The 22,482-nt window shown below is 49.6% G+C and overlaps 2 protein-coding genes and 1 long non-coding RNA gene across 16 annotated transcripts in view; 2 read left to right on the forward strand and 1 right to left on the reverse strand.

Annotated features, from left to right (window-relative positions):
• Positions 1–110: 110 nt before the first annotated feature.
• On the forward strand, positions 111–7,605 carry PROCA1 (protein interacting with cyclin A1). Of its 14 annotated transcripts, none has more exons than XM_032457617.1 (6): positions 111–564; positions 1,099–1,202; positions 4,216–4,302; positions 6,248–6,383; positions 6,531–6,812; positions 6,902–7,605. In XM_032457617.1, the coding sequence occupies exons 2-6, from the start codon at positions 1,190–1,192 to the stop codon at positions 7,563–7,565; spliced, it is 1,182 nt and encodes a 393-aa protein (XP_032313508.1). In that variant the 5' UTR covers positions 111–564; positions 1,099–1,189; the 3' UTR covers positions 7,566–7,605. The 14 variants fall into 14 exon arrangements, with proteins under 14 accessions (XP_032313508.1, XP_032313512.1, XP_032313502.1 ...); XM_032457621.1 differs by having other exon boundaries at positions 6,657–6,812; XM_032457611.1 differs by lacking the exon at positions 1,099–1,202 and adding an exon at positions 2,741–2,846.
• A 405-nt stretch (positions 7,606–8,010) lies between these two features.
• On the forward strand, positions 8,011–18,289 carry LOC116656807. The gene is made up of 2 exons (XR_004311789.1): positions 8,011–8,640; positions 17,686–18,289. It is a non-coding gene; the product is annotated as an uncharacterized LOC116656807 (long non-coding RNA).
• The window catches only part of SUPT6H (SPT6 homolog, histone chaperone and transcription elongation factor), a 29,256-nt gene continuing 15,665 nt past the window's right edge, over positions 8,892–22,482 (reverse strand). The window contains exons 20-37 of the mRNA XM_014559461.2: positions 21,956–22,032; positions 21,562–21,697; positions 21,132–21,269; positions 20,886–21,053; positions 20,140–20,267; positions 18,812–19,019; positions 18,283–18,430; positions 17,745–17,887; positions 16,698–16,838; positions 14,959–15,154; positions 14,224–14,462; positions 13,230–13,343; positions 12,933–13,057; positions 11,112–11,224; positions 10,754–10,831; positions 10,491–10,657; positions 9,834–10,021; positions 8,892–9,689 (exon numbers count right to left, since the gene is read on the reverse strand). Coding sequence (XP_014414947.1) covers positions 9,503–9,689; positions 9,834–10,021; positions 10,491–10,657; positions 10,754–10,831; positions 11,112–11,224; positions 12,933–13,057; positions 13,230–13,343; positions 14,224–14,462; positions 14,959–15,154; positions 16,698–16,838; positions 17,745–17,887; positions 18,283–18,430; positions 18,812–19,019; positions 20,140–20,267; positions 20,886–21,053; positions 21,132–21,269; positions 21,562–21,697; positions 21,956–22,032 — 2,694 coding nt within the window. The 3' untranslated portion in view covers positions 8,892–9,502. The remainder of the gene's footprint in view (positions 9,690–9,833; positions 10,022–10,490; positions 10,658–10,753; positions 10,832–11,111; positions 11,225–12,932; positions 13,058–13,229; positions 13,344–14,223; positions 14,463–14,958; positions 15,155–16,697; positions 16,839–17,744; positions 17,888–18,282; positions 18,431–18,811; positions 19,020–20,139; positions 20,268–20,885; positions 21,054–21,131; positions 21,270–21,561; positions 21,698–21,955; positions 22,033–22,482) is intronic.

Consider the following 22,482-nt stretch of genomic DNA (forward strand, 5'->3'; position numbering starts at 1 on the left):
GTTCCGAAGGATTGGGAGGGGCCAGGAGCAGCCCGAAGTGTGAGGTTGAGAGAATGCCTGGGGCGGGGCTAAGAACGGGGTTAGGGGCGGGGCTAGGGTCTAGGGGTAGGAGTAAGCTGGGAGCAGATCTGGAAAGGAACCAGGGATGGAGTAAGGGCTGGGCCTGAGCGGCCGAGCTCAAGTTTAGGCCTGAGATAAAGGGGAGGTGCCAAGGTTAAAGTAGGACAAAGAGGGAGGGGCCCGGAAGGAGCTGGGAGGCCCCGGATGAAGAGCGCGGTTGAAGTTCTGACCTGGGCTAAAACAACGCAGCCTAGAGCAGGGGGAGGGGAGGGACTGGGCAAGCATGAGGCGGAGCTAAGGGCTGAACTGGGGCGAAGCTGAGATTGGGGTTTATGGTGGACTCCGTCAAGCTGAGGTTCAGGGTTGGACTTCTGCGAGGAAGAGTCTTGTAGAGACGAAGAACTGGGCTGAGAGCGATGTGGGTCAGGACGACACTGAGGATTGAAAGGTGGACCAAGGAAAAAACTGAGGACAATGCCAGCTCGTGGGACGAGAGCAGCACGGGTAAGGAGGGGGCGTGGTACGGGGGCTGGCTTGAGGACACAAGGAGGGTGTGGAACCTGAGAGATCGACGAAGGAGGCGGGGCCAAGGGCTGACAGGGGCGGAGTTAGGATCTGGGGGCGGGCTCACGTCGAGCCGTGGACCAATGATTGAGGACTAGGGTCCTGAAGTCCTGGAGAACCGCCTGCGGGTTCCGCTGGGGTTGTCCGGTGGACCCTGGTTGTAAGGCTGGAAGGCGTCTCTGTGCCACAACCAGGAGCCTGAGCCGCTGCCCAAGACGTGCGGGCCTAGGCTGGAGCCCATGGTCCGGTGATTAAGTCACCGAGGCTGCAGCGGGCGGTTCCATTGACTTTGAGGGCAGGAAGTAGTCTGGAGTTTCCATACGTGACATCACAATCGCCTCCAGATGTGGGCGGGGCCAGGGCGGAATTTCCAAGGAGATCGGAGCTGCCCTGCCTTGTTCCCTACTCTTCCCTCCCCTTTCTAAGTTACTCCCTTCCTTTGTCCCTTCCTCCCTCCCTTCCTCCCCTATTCAGCTGCTGGGGTGCCCAACCTGGAACCCCACCCCCTGTGCCGCAAGGGCAGGGGGAGCTCCGCAGCCCTGAAGACTGGAAGGATTCCTTACAAATGAGCATCACCTGTGAGTTTTGAGTTAGGTCCCTGTGCCCCGATTAATGCCCTGTTGAGAAAGAGACCACAAGCCTCCTTCTTCCTTTTAAGCTATCACTCTTATTCATAATAAAGTCCCCCTAGTGTCCAACTTCAATCACTTCTGCTGCAGGAGCTCTAGACTGCTGCTTCAGTTAGAGCTCTCCTGTCGTGAAACTAGGGCAGATTGCCTCCCTCAGATCTGAGTTACTAAATCTCTCCCCTTGGCAAAGTTATGATTGTCAAAGATTCTTGGGGGTGTAGGGGGGAAGTTAGTCAGTGGACCCTGCTTATTAGCCTCTTCCATGATGACTCTGCAGAGAGCAAGCAGAGTTTGAATCCTGACCCTGGATCATGCTGCTCTGGCCTGACCTTAGGGTCCAGGCTGGATAAGAGAGGCTGTGGAGTAAGGACTGAGTAAAGCCAGAGGGTGACGAATTGGCTATGTTAGAGTTGAAAAGCAGGTGTAGTGGGAAGTAATAATTGGCAGGACAGGTTTTGGATAGGAACTGCAAGTAGACAGGGCTGAAAGAGCACAGACTATGGAGCCAAGAAAACTGAATTTGAATCCTACCGCCATCTATTAACTTGTGTCCTTGGACAAGTTACTTATCCTGAGTCTCTGTGTCCCCATCCACAGGATGGGCTGGGTTGATGATTTAGAATCAAAGGCATATTTTAAGAACCCAGCACAGTGCCTGACTTTGGGAAGATGCTCATCCAGGGTCAATTTTCTTTTCCTAGAGAAGTCCCCAGGTTTGAACCCTCCAATGCCAGGGTTTATTTGTGGCTCCAATACAGACTTTATTCTATTCTATTCATGTATTCATTCAATCAACCAACATTTACTGAGCATTTTCCATGTCTCAGGATCTGCAGACACAGAGACAGATGAAATATAAGCCTTGTTCTCAAGTTGCTATAAACGCATGAAGTACCATGGTGCAGAGTAAAGGGGCAAAAGATGTGTGACCAATTCTATTTGGATAGCATTGTTCTTTCCAAGATGATCAGGTGTTCCTGGGGAGTGGGAGACAGAAGAGAAGGAATGGAAGGATGAGAGGAGCGATGGGTGGGAGGAACTTATAATTGAGGAAGGAACCAGGACCCGGGTCCTGGGGGCCAATTATGTCATGATAAGGAGTTTACACTTTGTCCTGAAGGCAGTGGAATGCTATTAAAGAGGTGGACCAGTTGGGATTCTAGAAAACTCAGTTTGGTGTATTGTGAGGACTGGATGGGCCTAGTGAGACAGAAGTCAGGGAGGCCAGGCAGGAGGCCATGCCAGTTGTCTCCGTCAAGGATAATGAAGGAAAGTCCTAACCAAGATAGAGGCAGATGTGGAGGCAGGTAGGCATGGCAAGACTTCTTGGTGAGAAGTGAGGGAAAGGATGATCCCTAGATTTCTAGCTGAGGTGCCTGTTACTCTCTGAAAATGGAAGACACAAGAGGAGGTGGTTCATGGAAGATAGGGAGAAGATGGTGGGTTAATGTGGAACATGCTGGTCTGATGTTTTTGGAATGTCCAAGAGGACACTGGCTTCATCCTCAGGAAAGCAGTCTGGATTGGAGACCCACCTTTGTGTCATTTTATTAGTGGATGTTGAAACCATGGAAGTGGATAACATTATCCAAGGTAAGCCTGTAGAGACTTTGGAGAATGAAGCCAAAGACAGAACCCTGGTAATCACCAATTTAAAGGGTACAACAGAGGAAGAGGGGAGAACAGAGGAGTCAAGAAAGAACTAAAGAGCTAGTCAGAGAAGGAAGAGAGAGATGAGAGATCTGTCACGGGAGCCAAAGAAACAGTTTGCAGAAGAAAAAGATTGGTCAGCAGGGTCAAGTGAGATGAGACAAAAAGAAGGCCACTGGGTTTGGCTGTTAGCTCACTGGTGGCCTTTGCCTGGGCTATTCTGATACAGGGTCATGCTGTAGGTGGCTGGAATAGGAAAGAGAGGTAGAAACTCTGAACTCACTGAAGGTAGGGACTGGGCCTCCTTCACTGGTGCCTAGTGAAGCTATCCAATCTGTCTGTTAAATGAGTGAGTGAGTAAATTTGGACTGAAAAGGAAGAGGGTGGGATATGAAGTGGCAGAGGGAGAAACAGAGTTCATAGAGTGTTTTGTTTAAAGATGTTAATAGCCTGTAGGAAAACAAAAACCCAAAAACATTAAAGAGGGGGAAGGTGAGAATTCTTTCTGGGACCTAGAGTTCAGGTACTTGGGCAGAAGGAAGGACACTTCCCCAGGCTCGAGGAGAGTTGATGAGGGTAGAAGCAGCCACAGATAATGCTAGTGAAATGATGTGCTGAGAGGAACAGCAGCAGGGTAGGAGTTTCCAGGGAAGTGCTTGGAGTTTCATTCATTCATTCCATTAATTTTGAATACTTACTGTACTGTGGAAAACAGAAGGAGCTGACCAGAGACCTGTAGGAGGCCTAGCTGAAGTCCTCAAGCAGTCAGCTACCTTCCTTAAGCAGGTCTCAGCTCCAATACCCGAAAGGATGAGGCTAATTGTAGGAAGAGAAGGAAAGTGGCGGATTCTACAGTGTAGTTCTGATGGAGCTGCTGTCCTGTTAGGAGTTTTGTTTGGGGACACTCTCTGACCAGGCTCCACACACCCTGGGACAATTCCTGGGACTGTCCCTGCTTGCCTAGACCCTGGCTAACGCCTATTCATTACTTAACGCCGAGTCAGTTCCTCTTACGCTGCTTCTGAGAAATCTTTCCTGACCACCCCCATCCCCCATCTCATCCTTGTTCCCTCCTCCCATAGCTCTTCCCACCATTCCCTCCCTGTCTGTGTCTGCTTCACACTACTGTCACCCACTGTTGCACATACCTCTTCTGGGTCCCCCTCCTCATCCCCTCCCCCAGTGAGGACTGTTGTGTTCTTTTCATCTCTGCATCTCCTGAGGCCTGACACCTTGAGCTTCTCAGGAAATGTGTTTTGAATGAATGGCATGGGGAGGGGGCTGCTGCTGCTACCACTCTGTGCTCTCTCAGATATAAACAGGTTACCCAGCTGGGAGAGAGGACATCTGTTGGCTGGTGTGGCTTCGAGCACTGATACATCTACCTTCTCCTCTGAAGGTGGGTCCAGGGGATCTCTGGCCCCAGAGGCCCCCACACTCCTCACCTGGGACGGAGGGAAGTGTTTGGTCCTGAAGGGGTTACCCAGCTGCTCCACCCACAACCCTTCTCACACCAGAGAGCGGCCCTCCCTGGAGGCCACAATCACTCCTTTCCTCTGTATGGCAGTTTATGGTACACAAATATCTTTGACATAGGTGAACTGAGCCCTCCCAACAACCCTGCAAAATAGATATTACCACCATCCCTATTTTGTGAATAAGGAAATGAAGGCTCAGAGAAGTCATGTAACTTGTCCTAGGTTACCCAGATTGACTTGAAATCAGGCCTGTCTGACTACAAGTTCAGGGCACTTGCCACTCTGCTGCCCTTTGCCCCAGTTCAGCAGTGCTGAAGAAACCCGAGGTGGTGGTAGTGGTGTTCCAAGGTCCTGCCTCACATGCAGGACTCCTTCTGCCTCTTATTTCCCTGGGATGGAGAAAGGGAGGAAAGGGGGAGGGTCAGGGGTGTAGGGGGAACCCAGACCCTTCACAGCTGGGCAGGGAGAAGGGAAGGGAGGAGGAGGAATGTGGGGAAGGCTCAGATCTGTCTCATCTCTCAAGTACTTTAAGGCCACCTGGACTAACACCACCCTGCCCTGCCACCAGCGTGAGTTAACTCCTGGTGGCCAGTATGAGGTCTTGCCCCAGTTTCACCCCTTGTAGAGGCTGGATAAATGCACAATCCCCCTGGCCTGTTTGGAGGGAGTCAGTCAGCCATAGTACCTCAAGCCAGGCTGCCCTGGAACCCATGAGTGCCCTTCCTCCTCAGACTGGGTGGGGCCAGACTCAGGGGAACCTGCAGGATGGTGCCTTGTTCTTTCTGCCTTGATGACACTTTGGGCACAAGGAGTCACTACGTGGGCTTTTAGATGGTGGTCCGAGGGGAGAGCCATTGGTACACTGAAGCTATAGGCAAGATCAGAGGTGAGACAGTGGGGGTGGAGGCTGGGAAACGCCAGTATGTGTCCAGGGCTTGTATTCAACTGAGCAGAGGTAGGAAACTTTCTCCAGGCTTTCCCCTAATCCTAAACCCTCTCCCCAGCAGCTTCTCCCCTGTGCCCTGGGAAAGGGGACACAGTATCTGTGCTACCTACAAGGGGTGGGCTGTTCAAGTCTGTGGCTCTAGGAACTAGGGAGAATGGATGGGGAACGGAAACTTGATGAGTAAAGAGTAGGGAAAGAATCAATAGAGAGCCTAGGAAAGGGGAAAGAAGTGAGAGAAAGGTGTCAGAAGGAGAAGAGGCTTGGAGAAGAGAGGAGGAGGGAAAGGGGAAGGAAGAGTCAGGAGGAGAAGCCAAGGAGCATGACGTGCTCCCCTCCAGACTTGAGCTGGCAGGCTGCAGCAGGCCTGGGGGCTGGAGTGGCTCCAGAGGCTGTGAGGGGTCAGATACAGGCCTCCTGGGCCTATGCAGGACAGGCATAGGAGCTGAGGATGTTGCTGCTTCTGCTGGCTTTAATCACTGGGGACTCTGAAGTGGTGTTCCCCTCTGCCATAGCAAGAGAGCCATCCCCTCCCAGGCACTCTGTGCCGTGGGGTAGGTGACAACTCTGAACAGCCGGGTGAGGGGCTGGCGGGAGTCTGTGGAGGGCCCTGGGAAGGTAGGCTCCCACAGAAGGCAGGGAAGAGCAAGAGGAAGGTGTCCCAGGGCAGCAAGGGGGACTTGATGAGGACCTTGGTGAGTCTGAGGAGGGGCAGGCAGATTAACGCAGTGGACTGGGGAGAGGGGAGTCCTGAGAGGGACCGACTACTGGGCTGAGTTACTACTACTCAGCAGTAGAAACAGGTGTCAGGGAGGGCAGAGGTGGTAGCAGGTGAACTAGTGAAGCCTTTAGTTTGAGCCGTGGGAAGACCCAGGTGTGTTGCTGCTACTGCCTGGGTATGACCCAGACTCCTACCTGCTCAGGTGAATTCAAGGACACTGACAGGTGCTGCTGGAAACATAAAAAGTGCACCGGGCACATCATCCATCCCTTCACCTCTGACTATGGCCACTACAACCTGCACCTGCACTCTGTCAGCCACTGCGACTGTGATTCTAGGTAAGGGCCTACTCCTTGGGAAACCTACAGCCTAGGAGACTCCTGGGCAGAGCCAGGGGCAAATTTTCACTTTGGTTCCCCACTCTGGCTTTGACCTGGCACTGCCAGCCCAGCCCCAGCTTTATAAACGTGTCTTTGCTACAACAGCCATGGGGAGGTCTTTTGGCAGTCTGGGCTGAGCCCTGTGGAAGCCCGTTGTCCCTCAGCTTCTTGCTCTGGGCCCCTGGGGAGTCATGGAGTCATAGGAACCAGGCTGAGTCCCCTGTGTGGCAGGCTGAAGGACTGCTCAGAGAAGATAAATAGCAGCTCCCAAGATGTGGGCCCAACCTGCTCCCGAGATGTGGGCTCAGCCTGTTTCAACACCATCCAGTCCCCTTGCTTTGAGCTCATCCCAGAGGAAGAGTGTGTGGAGCAGTTCTGTTATGGCTGGTGAGTGTCGGCAGGCTGACGGTGGCACTATGGGGCACTTGCCCCCCCACTCTCTGTCAACCGTCTTTCCCTGTCCTCCTCCCTCCCAGGTGCAAAAGCTACAGGCCTATCTCCGTGGCAGTGATCCACCATCCCATCCACCATGAGTGTGGCGCAGATGACCTCAATGAAGAAGAGGAAGAGGAGGAGGAGGAGGAGGAAGAAAGCAAGCCTCCCATCCCGACCCAGGTGGGGCCCACCACCACACCCACCGACACAGGCATGGGCATGGTCACTGGCACCCTTGACTCAGCAGCTCCCATCACCATCTGGCGTTCTGAAAGCCCCACAGGGAAGTCCCAGGGCAACAAGGTGATCAAGAAGGTAAAGAAGAAAAAAGAAAAAGAGAAAGACAAGGAGGAGGAGATGGACGAAAAGGCAAAGCTGAAGAAAAAAGTCAAGAAGAGCAAGTTAACTAAGAAGAAAAGCCTGGTTAAATCAGAATCACCTCCAGACTTGATACGATCGTTAAGTCCAAGAGAGCTGGCCAGGATGTCAGAGTCCAGCCCAGACAGCCGGCCAGACCTGGAAAGTGAGGACAGTTACAATGATCCTGGCCGGGAGGAACCCTCCAGCGAGGATATTGTGGAGTCATCATCGCCCAGGAAGAGAGAGAACAGTAACAAGGCCAAGAAGCCTGGGATGAAGACCTCGCCGGCCAAGAAGGTCAACAAGAGGAAATCTCCCCCAGCATCAAACCCCAATCTCAGTTGAAGCCAGGGTGAAGAATAAATGCAATCAAGCCTATAGCTGACCCCCTGCTTCTCTCTCCCTCCAACCTGGCTCCTTCTGGGGGTGGGGGGGGGAGGGCTCTGGGCAGAGCTGGAACCAAGGGGCTAAGGGGCTGCTGGGGTTTCTGGAGGGCAATCCATCTCAGAAGGCAGGTGGAAAGACATAGGAGGGGCACAGCCTGTTTCTTTGTAACATCCTAGGCCCAGGGCAGAAGAGCGCATCTGGGTGAGGTGGGAAAGAAGCTTCCTGTCAATTGGGAGATGAGTCTGAAATCCAGTTGGGAACAGGCAGTTCTGTCTGCAGTAATACCCCTAATAAATTGAAACTTTTAACCCAGTCTGTGCCACTGTGCCTGGCATTTCCCTGGGGAAGGTGCTGGTGGCATCAAAGGGTATATGATCTTCCCAGCTGGTGTGGCCCTGCTTCTGCTAGGCCCTTCTAGACCTTTTGTACTGAAGGGAACAGAACTGAGTTCCTGGGAGAAGGCCAGCCCCTTCCCCCAACACTTGCCAACAAACAACCAGAGAGATCTTGAATGAAGAACAGCAAGGTGGAGAACTCACCAAGTTCGGGCAGCAGAGGCCTTTTCTGACTTCTCTGATGAGCCCCAGAAGAAACGGAGGGGGAACCCTTACTTTCATAGCACTGATAGGCAAAGTTGTCAGAGGAAGCCCTTGTGAAGAAACACAGTGAGATCAGGAGACCAGAACAGAAGAGGCAGTGGGGCTGGCAGAAGGGACTAGTGCCAGGGGACCGGCCTTCCCTGCAACATTCCAGCGTCCTTTGCCGAGGCTATGTGTGTGGCCCATCCTGGGGCAGACTCACGTAGAGGTACTGTCAGAGGCTAAGGCCCAGCCAGCACAAAGGAGAGAGGTGCATGGATTCAAGTGGAGAAACGCAGATTGACTTGTGGCCTTTCTTCCATGTGCCAGAGAAGATGAGCAGACACAGTGGATGGGGTGGCTGTGTGTGACTGTTATTATAAACAGCAGGTCCCAAGCACTGGGCTTACCACTTCACACACTTCTATCTTAGTCCTCACAGCAGCCCTGCTGAGGTAGGTATCACCATCTCCGTTTTACAGATGAGAAAGCTTGGCTTAGAAACAACAGGAGTTCGCTCAAGGTCACAGGGCTGGGAAGTGGAGCAGGGATGTGACCTCAGGCAGTCTGATGCAGGAGCCACCTGATCCTCTATAAGTCATTGCCTCTGATGTCCCGGAAGAGGGAGTCAAGGGAGCCCTCAGAACTCCAAACACTGCTTTGAAAGCTACCCTTCAAGAGCTGGAGAGAGAGAGGCTTTTCAAAATGCTCTGTAGAAACACTGTTTATTCAAATGACAGGCAGGAAGCGGTGGCAGCAGGGGGTGAGGGCAGCCAGGTGGGGGCTGGGCAGGTTAGCACTGCTCCCATGTCCTCTGCCATCCTCCTTTGACAGCCACCCAAGCTGTTGGCATCAGGGTCAAAAATACTTTCCCTCCTCTCCCTCCTGTCCCAAAGTGAATAAATAGCATCCCTCTCCCCACAAGAGCCAGGGGAGACTCATGTGCTGAGCTTGGTGCCCCATCATAGCCCAGAGTCAGGTGAGGGCAGAAGCTCAAAATGGCTTGTAGGGAGTAGAATACAAAACTGTTCCACTCTCATTCTCATCTTCCTCTTCTTCCTCCCTGCCACACTCCCCTCCCAGCCTGGTCCCAGGACAGGTGGTCCGTGAGGGCCTGAAGTGGGAGTATTGTCGCCTAGCGTACAATGAGCTCAAGTTTGCAAGGCCATCCAGCCTGTCACCCATCCAGGCTGACCACCAAAGAGAACGTCAATTCACGCCACTTTATGGACAGAAAAGGAGGGGCAGGGAGTGAGGCAATGGGCAGCCAGGCCTTTCCCAGCCTCAGAGGTAACCAGAGTCCTAGGAGCAGGCCCCCTACCGATCCATCTCGTCCAGGAGTGGGGTGGCATCGCCAGCAATAGACATGGGGGTGCTTTCGATCATAGGGCTGGGGGAGGGCCGAGGCGTCAGCCGCTGCTTCTGTTTCCGCCGTTCTGCCTCCTTCTCCTGCAGCCACTGCTCTGCCATCTTCCCCCAGTCGATGGCTGCATGGCTGTTGGACCTGGGAGGAAGTAGTCTTTGAGACTGGGACTCTCTGGGGCTTCCCACAAGGATGGCTTCACACCAGCCACCGGTGAGCATCCTCTCTTGCAGAAATGGACCTCATACCCAAGAACCTGTTCCATGCCACCATCAGCATACTTACTTTGGCTGCTGCTGCCGTTGCCGGGAGCTGGAGGAGGGCTGGGGCTGGGCCTGGGCAGACTGTGGGGTGGTGCTGGCCTGTAGCTGGTGGTACTGCGGGGTCGTGATGGGCTGGCTTGGGGTTGTGTAGGAGTAGCTGGGGGTCATTAGTGGTGTGGCCACTGGCTGCTGGGCTGGTGTTGGGAACACCTGGAGAAGGGGGAACAGTTGAAAGGGGATGGGTTTTGCGCTTATTTGACCTTCCTGTGAATTTCTGGCAAGCTGAAAGTTGGGGTCCAAACAGAGCTTTGCAGCTGACCCTCTCATGAGCAGTGTGTGGTTCTGAGCAGCAGAGGTAGGCCAGGGCTGGGACCTGGCAAAAACAATAGGGCCCACCACTGCTGACCACTTGAGGTTTCTAGTGACTTGAGGGTTCCAAAGATCCTGACTCTGTAGAAAGGTCAGAATTTCTCTTATTCCCTTTCCCTTCAAATAAGCCTGAGGAAAGGGAACATCTGTTGGAGACAGTTCCTAATGCTGTGGCAGCCCCATCTGCATATGAATACCCTCCCGGTGGGTACTGCAGAGGCTAGTCTATGGACACAGGTTGGTAAAGGATGACTTTTCCCTTTCAGCCATCCCCACCCTCTGCAGGGAGCTTCCTCCACAAGCCACGTACGTGGTAAGCGCTGCTGCCCCCTCCACTGCCACCATAGCCATACTGGCTGGAAGCCCACTGGGCTGGGGTGGCATTAGGGTTCTGGCCTTGGCCTGTCACGGCAGCGATGGCACTGAACATCTGTGAGGTCATGTTCTGGGGCAGGGCGTTCACAGCCCGTGTCAGATCTGCAAGCACACAGAGGCGGGAGATAGGTACGTTAAAGGCAAAAGTCGTTCTAGCTCCAGCCCTCTGATCCCCAGTCCCTGGCATGAACTCCTTACCTGCAAGGTTGATGTTGGCTGGGGTAGCATTGATAGAAGCAGGTGTCCGGGTCCTGCTGCTGCTACTGGGGGTGATGCCTGTACAAAACGGCCCAAGTTACTGACATCTCTTCAGAAACCTAGTTCTGGTTTTACAACTTAGGGGGCTGGAGAAGGTACTGAGGTGGGTGGAGAGAAGGGAGCTGTACAAGCAGAGTGGATGGAGGATCTTTCTGACGCCAGAAGGATGGAGGGGTTAAGACAGCTACAATGACAGCCTAGGCCTCAACCCCTCCTACAGAAGTCTAGTGATTATTTTGATTCAGGACTTAGGTGGTACTTCAACCATACTCCAGAAGTCAGAGACAGAAGAACTCACCTGGTACAGGATCCTGGTAATGATCCTTAAACCATCTGAAAAGTCCATTCACGGTTGGGAAGATTTGGCCCCGGTACCGGAATCCTTCTGGAGTCACCGTTACATATTCTATCCTGGGATTTTGGAAGGAAACATGCATCAGATATCACCCGTGGCCAGCTGTAAGCGAGTGGCCAGAGCAGATCTCCACCATGTAAAGTAGCCACACTGGGTGCTGGCGGAAAGGAGAGATAAAAGAGCCAGTCCCTGTCCCTGTAAGAGGAGGCTGCACTCTGGTGAGGTGAGGAGTGTGCAGCAGGGCACAGGTAGGGCCAGGAGTCAGCAGCCCCTGGTGTGCTATGTATAGGCTGCCAGAAGAAGGCTTGCTCGGGGCTGGGCCACCTCCTGGGCTGCAGTATGATGGCAGCACACTGCATGTGAGGGCAACACTGAGGTCATAGAGTGTCAGGGTTGGGAGAGGTCTCCCAGGGCAGCAAAGCCAAATCCCCATGAGCTGGAATCTGGAAGTGCCTCTCGAAGGTGGTTGGTCTGCCCTTATTCAACACTTAGCCAGAGCAGAGAGTAGGCAAGAGATGGGCTCTGTGTTCAGACCCAGGTCTACTTCCAGTTTTGGCTATGACACTCACCATCTACGTGACTTTAAACCCGAGTCTCAGCTTCACTTGTACAATGAGGTAACCGCACTTAAACTTTTACAGTGAGTATGACGAATAAAGGTGACAGCATATAAAGCACTTAACAAAACACTTAAAATGGGCTGTGCTCAATAAAGGTAGCTGTCAACAGCCAATAGCCAAAGCTAAGCATGGCAACATTCTCACTCATATTAACTGAAACCTGCTTCTTAAATCTTCTACCCAAGTGTTGTTCACTCTGCATCATAAGAAGTTTGTGCCCTTTTCCACAGGAAGTTATCACGTTGCTTCTGCTCCTGGTTAAACGTCCCTTTTTTTCAACTGTTCCTCATGGGACAGCTTCCAGCCCCTACATGGCCCTGGCTGCCACCTCCTGGAAGCATGCTGGTGAGTCAGAAAAGGCTTCTCAGAAATGAACACAATATTCCAGAAGTGCCCCAGACGGTACAGGGTCCGGAGTCCAGAGCCTCTTATCATCTGGCCTCTGAGCCCCTCCTAATAGAGTCTACGCTGTGATCATGTGCAGGCAGTACAGGACTAAGAGCAGAAATGCACAGGCGCTGGCAATGGCCAAGGCGAGGATGTGGGAGCAGAGAAGGCCCATATAGCTGTCAGTCTGGGTAACAGACACAAAGAAAACAGGTCTAAGAAAACTGGACTTTGTCCAATGCAGGGTGAGCACTGGAGGGACTCGGATAAAGGAACACCCAGGAAGGTCAGCCTGTCAGCCACACACAGAAGGGAGCAGAGCGGGCTGACGACTGGATGGAGAGATACTCTCCTGACCTAACCCCCTTCAGCACAGGCTCACCATGGCAACAGTGAGCCACCATGTGCCAAAGGCCCTGGTGAGGGTGAAACAAAGTGGAAAGGAGAGTCTGGCGTGCTGGCCCCCATCTTCGCCAGTCAGGTGGGAAGAGTGGTGATTTGTGTCACTCCTTGGGAGGGAGAAGAGGCGAATGGAACTCCTTTTTACGAGGTTGATTATAGCGCCTTTCTTATTCATTCTTGCCTCTAAATCATCACCCTCTTTCCCCACCTCCAACCTCCACCTCCACTCTAAACAGATAAGAGGAGAAAGGCAGTCAAGCAGAACCAGAGAGAGTACTGTTCTGGGGGCCTCTAACTCCCCTGCTAGCCTATCTGTGAACCCCAGCGGCAGCACCTTCTCAGCACCAGTGCTCACCTGGGTTTACCCCGGGGCTGGTATCCCAGTAGGAACTTGCCGGGCAGTTCCTTGCAGGCACAGATGAAATAGGGAATGAAGGTGGGCTTCTCCTTCTTAGTTTTGATGAGCAGCTCCTCTAATTTCTGGGGGTAGAATGAGGGGGAGAGGTTGGGATAGCAGCATGCTTGGTATACAGTGTCTGGCTCACACATGATGCACACCTCCTTCATCAGCTGAGCATCCCCTACACTGAAGGGAAACCATACATCCTTAAGTGACTGGGAGGTGTCAACCCTCACAGGGCCCTGGGCTCACCTTACGGTCCCCACCACTGCAGTCCTGATAATACTTGTGGTTCAGAAGGTCCCGGGCAAAGGATGCCATAGGCTGGACATAGCGGGCAACAATCTCATCCAAGTCTTCAAATTCCTGTGGGAAGAAGGTAAAGATCCCATGTGTCATATCCAGGGCCAAGACTCAGCCTTTCATCACATCCACTCAGAACAGAACCCATGGGAGGCGAGGAACTTCCTAGCCCTGCTATAGCTTTACTCTGCTGCGAAGTCCCCTCGACTTATCCATCTGTCTGAGTCATGCCAGATGTATTAGCTAACAAGACACAAAACCCTTTAAATCATAACTTTAATACTCCCCCGGTCTTGGGAACAATAGGGAGCTTCATAAAATTTCTCTTCACTGAAAAGAGGACAGAGAAATTTGATGTATGTGCGCGCGTACACGCGTGCAAGTGCTCGCATGTGTGTTTTTTCCTCTTCCTCCAGGGACTCTCTAGATTAACACGCTGATCGCCACGTCACTCAAATCTGGATGACAGTTGTGTTTCCTCAGGGGCCCCGTAATCTAGATATGGATGACACTTTCCTTCTTCCAATTATGCAAGTTTTTACAAGTAATTTGCAACAGTTTTTTTAAGTTTTTTTTAAACAAAAAACTTTTAAACAAAATTGTTTTTTTTAAAACAATTCCAATTACACTGGAAAAACAGATTAATTATAAGCACATATGGTGTATTACACCGCGGTGAAGTGTGAATTTGGGCCTTGCAGGAAATACACATGATCCACAGTGGGCGATCAACGTGTCAAAATTTGGAGGACAGGGAAGGAGGGACAAAATACACAAAACTGATTATTTAATTACTCATTTCATAGCTAACCTCCTGTTTTGTTGCTCTGTGTGGCTAAAATATATATAATGCATACAAGTTGCTAAGGTGAAAGTGGCCAGAAACGGCTTGTTTCTGGAAGCAGGAGTGGGGATGCTGAAGTGGGCAGGGGTTGGCTCTTACCTCACTGTTGATCCACAGGGTGGCTCCCAGGCTGAAGGCATTTTCTTTGCCCTCTTCCCGCACATCCACGTGCTGGTAGATGCCATCACTGACCTTCCAGGTCACTGTCAGGTGATTTTCACCCTTGCTGCTTGGTCGGATGATCACATCACCCTGGTCCATGGTCTCCATCATCTTTTCTGCTTGTTTAAAATTTATATTATGGAAGGATGGGTGTGCAATCACTCGCTTGATGTATGCTGAAGAGAGCAGGAAAGAAGTACAAATCAGGTGATGGGACTAGGAGCCAACAGCAATGGGACAAGCCATGGCTTAATTTCTGACACATGAGTGAATTCTGGAACTCTTTCACCCTCTCTGGGCCTGGATTCTCTGAGGAAAAGGATGTGTGAACCTGGGTTCCTAGGCTGAGAGAAAGAAGCTTTAAGAGTCACAGTGCATCAGCAAAGAAAATTAGACTCAAGAAGACCCCTGCTTCCAACCCTGCCAGTGACTCCCTTTCATGATGCCTATGGGCCTCAGCACCTCAGCGCTGAGTCACTCCCATCAGGAATCTGAGCAGTCAGCATGTGCATCCTGCGAAGGGAGAGCTGCCAAGACTGGGGTGCATGGGCATGGCTGTGCACCTCAGCGCTGAGTCACTCCCATCAGGAATCTGAGCAGTCAGCATGTGCATCCTGCGAAGGGAGAGCTGCCAAGACTGGGGTGCATGGGCATGGCTGTGGGCACACTCACTGGTCCGCTGCTGTTTCCGTTTCATGTCCTCCTCCTGCTTGTGGTCTGCTGCTTCAGCATCAAAGTCATAGTAGGTGTCCTTGGGCAGTTTCCACTCATTGTTCCTGTCCATAAGGTCTGAAGTACGGCAGGTCAGGTCTGCACTAAACTTCTCAATGTCGATCTTCATGATGCGGCAGTGAACAGTCATTCCCACCTAGATCCACAGAACATTTGAGCTGGAAGGGACAAAGATGATCTAGCCCGATGCCCTATTTATATGTGAGAAAACCAAAGTCCAGGCAGAAAGGTGGAGTGACTGCCCAAAGCCAGCCAGCTACGGGATGGCAGATTAGGAGTTCAGGGTTGAGTCTGGCCTGCAGACTACAGCCTATGCCCTGTACTGATGCCTCCCATATAGGCAGGAAAACCCACTAGAGCCTACTGGGATCTATCCTGTCACTGGCACTATTCCCTCCTCCCATAACGTCGCCTAATTACTGCTCCTACAGTGTGAGCGAAGTCTGGCTGCCCTTTTAGGAGGGAAAACAAATAGCCATTTTCTGTATTTTATCCCTAACTTGAGCCCTTCTGTCTAAAGGGTGACAAAAACCAGTTAATCTGCATGACTCTCCTTCTGAAAATCTTCTCAGCTTCATTTATAGGCATATCTTGGGGATATCACAGGTTCAGTTTCAGATCACCACAACAGAGCAAAAATCGAAATAAAGTGAGTCAAAAGAATTTCTGGGTTTCCCAGTGGATATATACGTTATGTTTACACTACACTGTAGTCTACTAAGTGTGCAATACTATTATGTTTAAGAAAAATGTACATACATTAATTAAAAATCACTTCATTGCTAAAAAATGCTAACCATCATCTGAGCCTTCAGCAAGCCCTAATCTGTTTGCAGCAGTAACATCAAAGACCACTGACTGAAGATCACCATAACAAATATAGTGAAAAAGGCTGAAATATTGTGAGAATTACCACACATACATGTGACACAGAGACACGAAGTGATCAAATGCTGTTAGAAAAATGGCACTGATAGACATGATCGATGCAGGGTTGCTACAAACCTTCAATTTGTAAAAAATATAGTATCTGCAAAGCACAACAAAATGACATATGCCTATATTAGGAATGTCTTTCCCTAGCTTTTCTAAGTCCACAGTTCTCAGAGGTTCACAATACTCAGAACTAGAACCAGAGAATTTGGCAGATCTGGTACCAGCCATGTTACTAACTTGCTGATCCTGGAAAAGGCACTCGAATGCCTCTGAAAAGACAAGGTAATTTTCCTTCCCCGTAAGGCTGTGAGATTAGAGGTAACGTATGCAAATGTTGATCGCTGGTATCTAGTATGTACATAATAAATGGCAACTTGGCATAATAAACGCCAAGAGAATACTAGAACAGAAAGGGAGTGCAGCCTTTCTGCTTCGCAGCATGTAATGCGGGCCCTGCTTCCTGCCGGCTGGACTAAACCACAGCTTCCCACACAGGAAGAGCCCTCTCCCAAAGGGTTGGCAACTTGATGAAATTTCACAAAGGCAGTGAACAAAAGCAGCTACTCATTCAGATGCTTCTGGTCCTGGCTTCTCTCAACTAGTTATAAATCCTCCTGAAACTCTCCCCACCAGCAGCCACTGGGAACAGAGCCTAACTCTCGATGAGGACAGCCCAAAGTTAGAGAGCCTGACTTGAACAGCTGAAAACTGCACTAGATACCTCAACCCAGTCATTCACCTACCTTCACTCGTTCCTCTGGCCGCTTTACCACTTTGTCACTGAGGAATTTGGTGGGGATGAAGCCCGTGACCCCATTGTCTAGCCGTGTTTTGACACCGATGGCCTGGCCTGGGCATGAACCACTGTCAAAGTGGTTCCAGACCTAAAGAGGGCATCAGGAGAGGAGACTGCTCATTAAGATTCTGGAGATCACACATTCAAAAGAGAGCTGCCAGGGGTGTTGTAATTCATTTTACCACTGACACTGGCATAATGATCTGAGAACACAATGACTGAGCCACCCAGCAACAAAGAATTTAAACATCCTCACTGCTTCTTGACTCATAACTCATGTTCGGCACCACTGGCCATGAGATCAATCCTTTACGTTAATCTAATCTGTATGTTCCTCCAGCTACAACTCCTCCAGCTGTATGTTCCTCCATTCCTCCCTATTCTGTTCTGACCTAGCAGGCCTAAGAAATATCTATGTCAGTCTCCTTAGAACAACTCATTCCTGTGAACCAGGAACCCCTTGGCTTTTTTATATCCTGGAAAAATCCTACCACTTTCTTCTATTTGGTAAAGCTGAGAAACTATTTTACAATCGAGTAACATCTGAAGATCCAGAAAAAGCTTTCAGGGTGGTTTTTATGAGTTCTGCCCATGAGAAAAACAGACAGTGTCTAGAAGAATGTGGGAAAAACTGTTAAGATTGTGTGGAGAAAGAAAAAATTGAAGGGAGCCTACAAGATACCTTCTAACTATCATAGGGACTCTGTACCCACTCTGTAGGTAAGAAATGCATGTTCTCATGTCTCTAATCTGGTTGAGCTAGATCCTGAGAGAGTGCGAAACAAGGGTTAAGCCACGAAAGCATATAGATCATCCTGAGTAGCATACGGAAGGATGTCATGTTAGACCTATGTGCATTCCAGCCTTCTTCCTTCTTTGTGTATTTATTTGGTAAAGCATGATCTAAAATATCCCCATTCTTGATTCCTTTCTAGGGCACTGAGACAATTCAATCAAGGAAATTCAGTGACCATGATAACAGGGCAGCACATACCTCGCTGAGTTCAGGGAAATTGTCCTGTTGACAGAAGGGGCACTGCCATAGCCCTGTCTCATCATTGCGGATTGCCTGGTCATAGCTCTCACCCTGTGGACGCCTGTGGGCAATGCCAGTGACGTTGCAGATGATAAGCTTTCCTGGAGGAAGGGGAGAGAAGGGAAGAAAACAGGGAGCAGGCTAAGAGAACTGGAGAGGTGATTCCTTCCCACCAACCCACAGAACACCTGTCTTAGAGCATCTCTACTGATTTTCTTCACACCCTTGAAAAGGGAGATCATTTGATGAGGGGGAAATGAGGCCATAGACTGACCCCATGAAGATCCCACAGCAGCAGGTTAAAAGCATATTTGACCTTAAACTCAACTTTGACTTCCAGTTCAGGACTCCTAATCTTCTTAAAAGCTCCCCTGGTCTTTCCCACCTACAGTACAAACCTGCCTCATTCTGTTGGAATTATTGCTTGGTTTGAATGTACAATAAATGCATCCCCTCACCCCTCTACGTCCTCCCCCCACTGAAAAACAGAATTTACCAATGTAGAAGGTCTCTGGTGTTTCTTTGGTCAACATATTGAAGATTTCCTCTGTGTTGGGAGAGCGGTAGGCTGTCCGGAGGTCCTTATACCGACAGCTTAGCTCTGCCCGGATGTCGTACAGAGTGATGTGTTTGTCACCATAGCCCTGGGGAAGAAGCCCATCAGGAAGAACCTTGCAACCTCCCCAAGCCACAAGGGGTTCCTATGAAAGGACTAGGGCAGTTGGCTCCTGTCAGGGATTGTCTCTTTTCCCCCAGCATTTACTACAGGAGATATTCAAACTTTTCCTTAGCCATGGAATGCTCATCTACAATAAAAATGCTTTATAGAACCCCCATGTGTAAAACAGATAAATGCAAAGCCGCACTGTTGGAAAGGGGGAAAGAGGGCCTGGAAGGAAACTGTATGACTCACCCTCTCCCCGCTCCCCACAATGTGGTTTCTCTGGAGACTTGCTGCCTGAGTCTCTTTCCAACTAGGCCATTTGGGATGGTTTCTGTGCCAGGCTTTCTACACTGTCACCCACCTGCCTCTCCAGTTCTTCTGCAAAGGCATCAAGGTCCAGGTCCTTGAGTCGCTCTGGGTTTTCCAAGATCTCTTCAAGGGCTCCTGCAGGGTTGGCATCCTCAGCTGATTCATCATATTCCAGAGCATCAACCGCCATCTTCCTGGCCCACTCATAGGTTTCAGGGTGGACTCGGGAACCATCAAGAACTTCTATATATGAGTCAGTGCTGAAGAAAAGGTGAAAAGGGGGAAGGATACATAACGAGAAGTTTCTAGTAACAACCCAAATGTTCACCAATGGGGAATTGGTTAAAGAAATTAGGGTACCTCCATACGATGGAATACTATACAACCATTAAAAAGAATGAGGTAGATCTATGTGTGCTGACATGGAAAGATGGCCACGATATACTGATACGTGAAAAATGCACTGCAAAACACTATGAGTCATATGATCCCATTTTTGTAGTAAATGGGTAGTTAGTAAATGCATAGCAAAAAATAAAATTTAGGAAAGTTGTAGTATACATCAACTTGTTATGGTAGTTATCTCTGGGGGGTGGGATTATGGGGGACTTCAACTTTCTGCACAATGTTTCTATATGTTGAATTTTATATAATGAACTTATATAAGTCTTACATTAAGATAAAACAAGAAGGGGAAAGAAGACCTTTGAGAATTTGCTGACAGTTACTTTCCCCCATAAAGCCTTCCCAGGCTGGTCTTGCCCGTGCACTCACATGGACCTATGTTATTCGTGGAGTGTTACAGCAAAGCTGGGTGGAAAATGAAGTTTTAGAACTTGAAGCCTATTTCCCCACTGATTTCCATTACTGAATGAGGAGCTATGTGCCCGTGGAAAAGATCCTCCAAAGACTGAGTTGATAACTTCTGGAGAGGAAGAGGTCAATAGTGAAGTCCAAAGTCCAAATGAAAAGAACTTTCTCTCAATAACATCATTTCAAAATACACGAGATCTCTCTCCCCCTTCCTTATCTCCTCAGACCCCCCTTTCCACTGCCCGTGCTATCCCCACCCTTCTCTAGCCATAACTAACCATAACAACAGAACAAGTTTGTGTTTACTGAACCAAGTATTATGTTTTCTGTCCTTAATTTATAAACTAAGTTGGTTCTTTTTATGTTTCTCTCACAAAAAACCTTCACATAATTGAACTGATCTTTTCCATAGGTCAGAGGCTCTTGACTAAATAAAGGTTCCTCAACTTTGCTTTAAAACATTTGCTAATTTAAATAGCTTGTGGCCCTTTGACAGCCCTCTCCTTTGTATCCCCAAAGTAAAGCCCAAGGGAATTCCTCTTGGCCCACCCAGGCAGAGGGCATCACCTGTCCCCCAGGGAGGCCGTGTCGATCTTGAGGAAGCCAGCACAGTTCATGAAGACTTTGGGACCCATGTGGCACATGGTGACGAGCTGGGTCCGGCTCTCCAGCCTGGTGTTGTTCTGCTTCAAGATCTAGGGGAGAGGCCTGGAGTGAGCTGGAGCAGCAGGCAGGCATCACCTCCCAGCCTGCTTTCAGGTCTCTAGGAAACCCTCCCTGATGGGAACTTTGCCCCCACACCCCAATATTTGAGCACTACACCATACTAACTGTTACTAAAAAAATTATTTAAAGAACTTCATTATACTGACCAAAGACAATACATAGCTAATGTATGGCTTCAAAATTCGTGATAAAATATACACTCAAGTCGCCATCACTCATTTTAAGAAAAAGAATACTACCATTACTCTTGAAGGTCACTACATGATCCCCTCTGTGACTGAAATACTTTTTCTTTCCACTGGGAAAAAATTATCCTAAGGTCTGTGTCTAGTACACTCTTGCCTTCCTCCATCTGTTTTGAATCATGGCTTAGGCTATCTTTTCCCTAAGTCATCATAGCACAGCCGTGAAGAGCATGGCTGTGCCCACCCTATCTGAAGTCTGACTCTCACTCTGATGAGCTGGATGACTCTGGACAAGTGCCTTTACCCCTCTGACCTTGGTCTTTCTGTCAAAGCATACTGGCATAGTGTAAAGGCTCAATGGAATAGGAACTTCTTTTCTTCCCCGAGTCAACCCAATCCTACCTTTAGGAGATGGGTCCCTTTTCGAGGTCCCAGGCCACAGACATACTGTATTAAGGCCTGGCTATAGGGGTGGGCAATGGCACGGTTGACATCGACCCCAACCTCGTTGACTCGGTTGATAAATTCACAGTACAAGGCATTGAGCAGCTCTTCTTTCACCACATGCTCCTGTCAACACACAGCAAGTAGGGATAAGGTTACTGTGCCACTCTGCATACCTGGGGCTACCTGTTAACTCCTACTCACCTGCAAGGGGTGAAACTTGAGGCACAGGATGTCTTCATCAGAGCTGCACACTTGGGCAAATTCAATTAGAGGGTCCTGGATGCGCCGGGCCAGGGAGACGGCCTGTCTCAGCACTGGAGGGTAATCCCGGAATTCTGCCTAAGAGTCAAACGAGGGTCAGCGGGGCCATAAAGTTCCCTTAGCAAAAATAGCAAGAGAAAATCTAAACCATCTGGCTTTAAGTCACTTTCTCTTCTCTGGGACCATTTTTCCTGGGACCAATTTAATTTCTGGGGATCCCAATCTAAACCATGACTGGCACAATGGAGAGTCTCTGTTTAGGTAAATAAACAGGTGCAGTCCTGTGCCCCTGATAACTTTTGTTTACCTATCTCTCTGGGGTTGATAACTTTTGCCTCTGTAGGTCCTAAGGGTGGGGCTCCAGCATTACCTCTGATTTCTTGCTGTTCATATAGAGAATGGCCAACTCGTTGTCAATCAGCTCCACCCCAATAGAGGACAACTGTTGGCCCTGGTCCAGCTCATGCACAATGCGCTTTACATCCTCAATCAACATCTGGGCGTCCCTGGAGGGATGAGGGGTGCTGGTCAGGGCTATTTCTGGACAGTTTCTCAGGGATGAACTATCTCATGGCTGGGATGGGGGAGGAGAGAGCTTTGAAGACAAAGAGGTACAATATTCCCAGGGACATCCCCTGAGGATGAAGGTATTATAAAAGCTCTACACAGGCACATGCCTACTATGTAATAGGCATGTGGCAGATTCAACAATAAAGGATGAGTGACTTCAAGCCAGGCCTGGCCCAATCCTCTGATGCCCCTACCTGTTCTCTCCTGCAACTGTCACCACATGAGGCTTTTTGTTCAGAAGAAATTTCTTTAGAGTTTCAATATCTTGAGCCTAGATTGAAAGAAAATTGGAGCTGAATGGCTCTGAGGATATAAAGATTTCAAGCACTTCTCTCTCGGTAAGTAGCTTGAGGCCTTACAAGACCAGAACAATGATGCATCACACTCTGTTTAACTGAAACACAAAACAAGGGGATGAGGACCTCTAGTTTGAACAATATACACATCTGTTAATGTTTTCCAAGATTATTCTAATTCTAGCTTAGACTTGAGTTGTGGTTAACTAAACATACTTGGGTCTTTTTTTTTTACATAAACCACTGCCTAACAGTCAGGACTATTTTGATCTCACTTTAAGATTTTTCCTTTTTAAAACAGTTGCTTATTAAAAAGTACTTTTCAGAATGGGGCTCTCTCAAGAAAACTGAAAGATACTGTTAGGTTAAAAAAAATTAGAAGCATATACACAAGATGAATTCAAATTTCTCTTTCCTTGGAAGAA

Source organism: Camelus ferus, chromosome 16 (genome assembly GCF_009834535.1).
Source record: "Camelus ferus isolate YT-003-E chromosome 16, BCGSAC_Cfer_1.0, whole genome shotgun sequence".
NCBI classification, from domain to species: Eukaryota; Metazoa; Chordata; class Mammalia; order Artiodactyla; family Camelidae; genus Camelus; species Camelus ferus.

What these genes read in the sequence shown, in the direction of transcription:
- PROCA1 (XM_032457610.1), top strand. Translation starts at nt 477, where the DNA reads ATGTGGGTCAGGACGACACTGAGGATTGAAAGGTGGACCAAGGAAAAA. An exon ending in AGTGGATAACATTATCCAAG is followed by an intron (nt 2,847 to 4,215) that starts GTAAGCCTGTAG and finishes GTGCTCTCTCAG; the next exon opens with ATATAAACAGGTTACCCAGC. An exon ending in GAGCAGTTCTGTTATGGCTG is followed by an intron (nt 6,813 to 6,901) that starts GTGAGTGTCGGC and finishes CCTCCCTCCCAG; the next exon opens with GTGCAAAAGCTACAGGCCTA.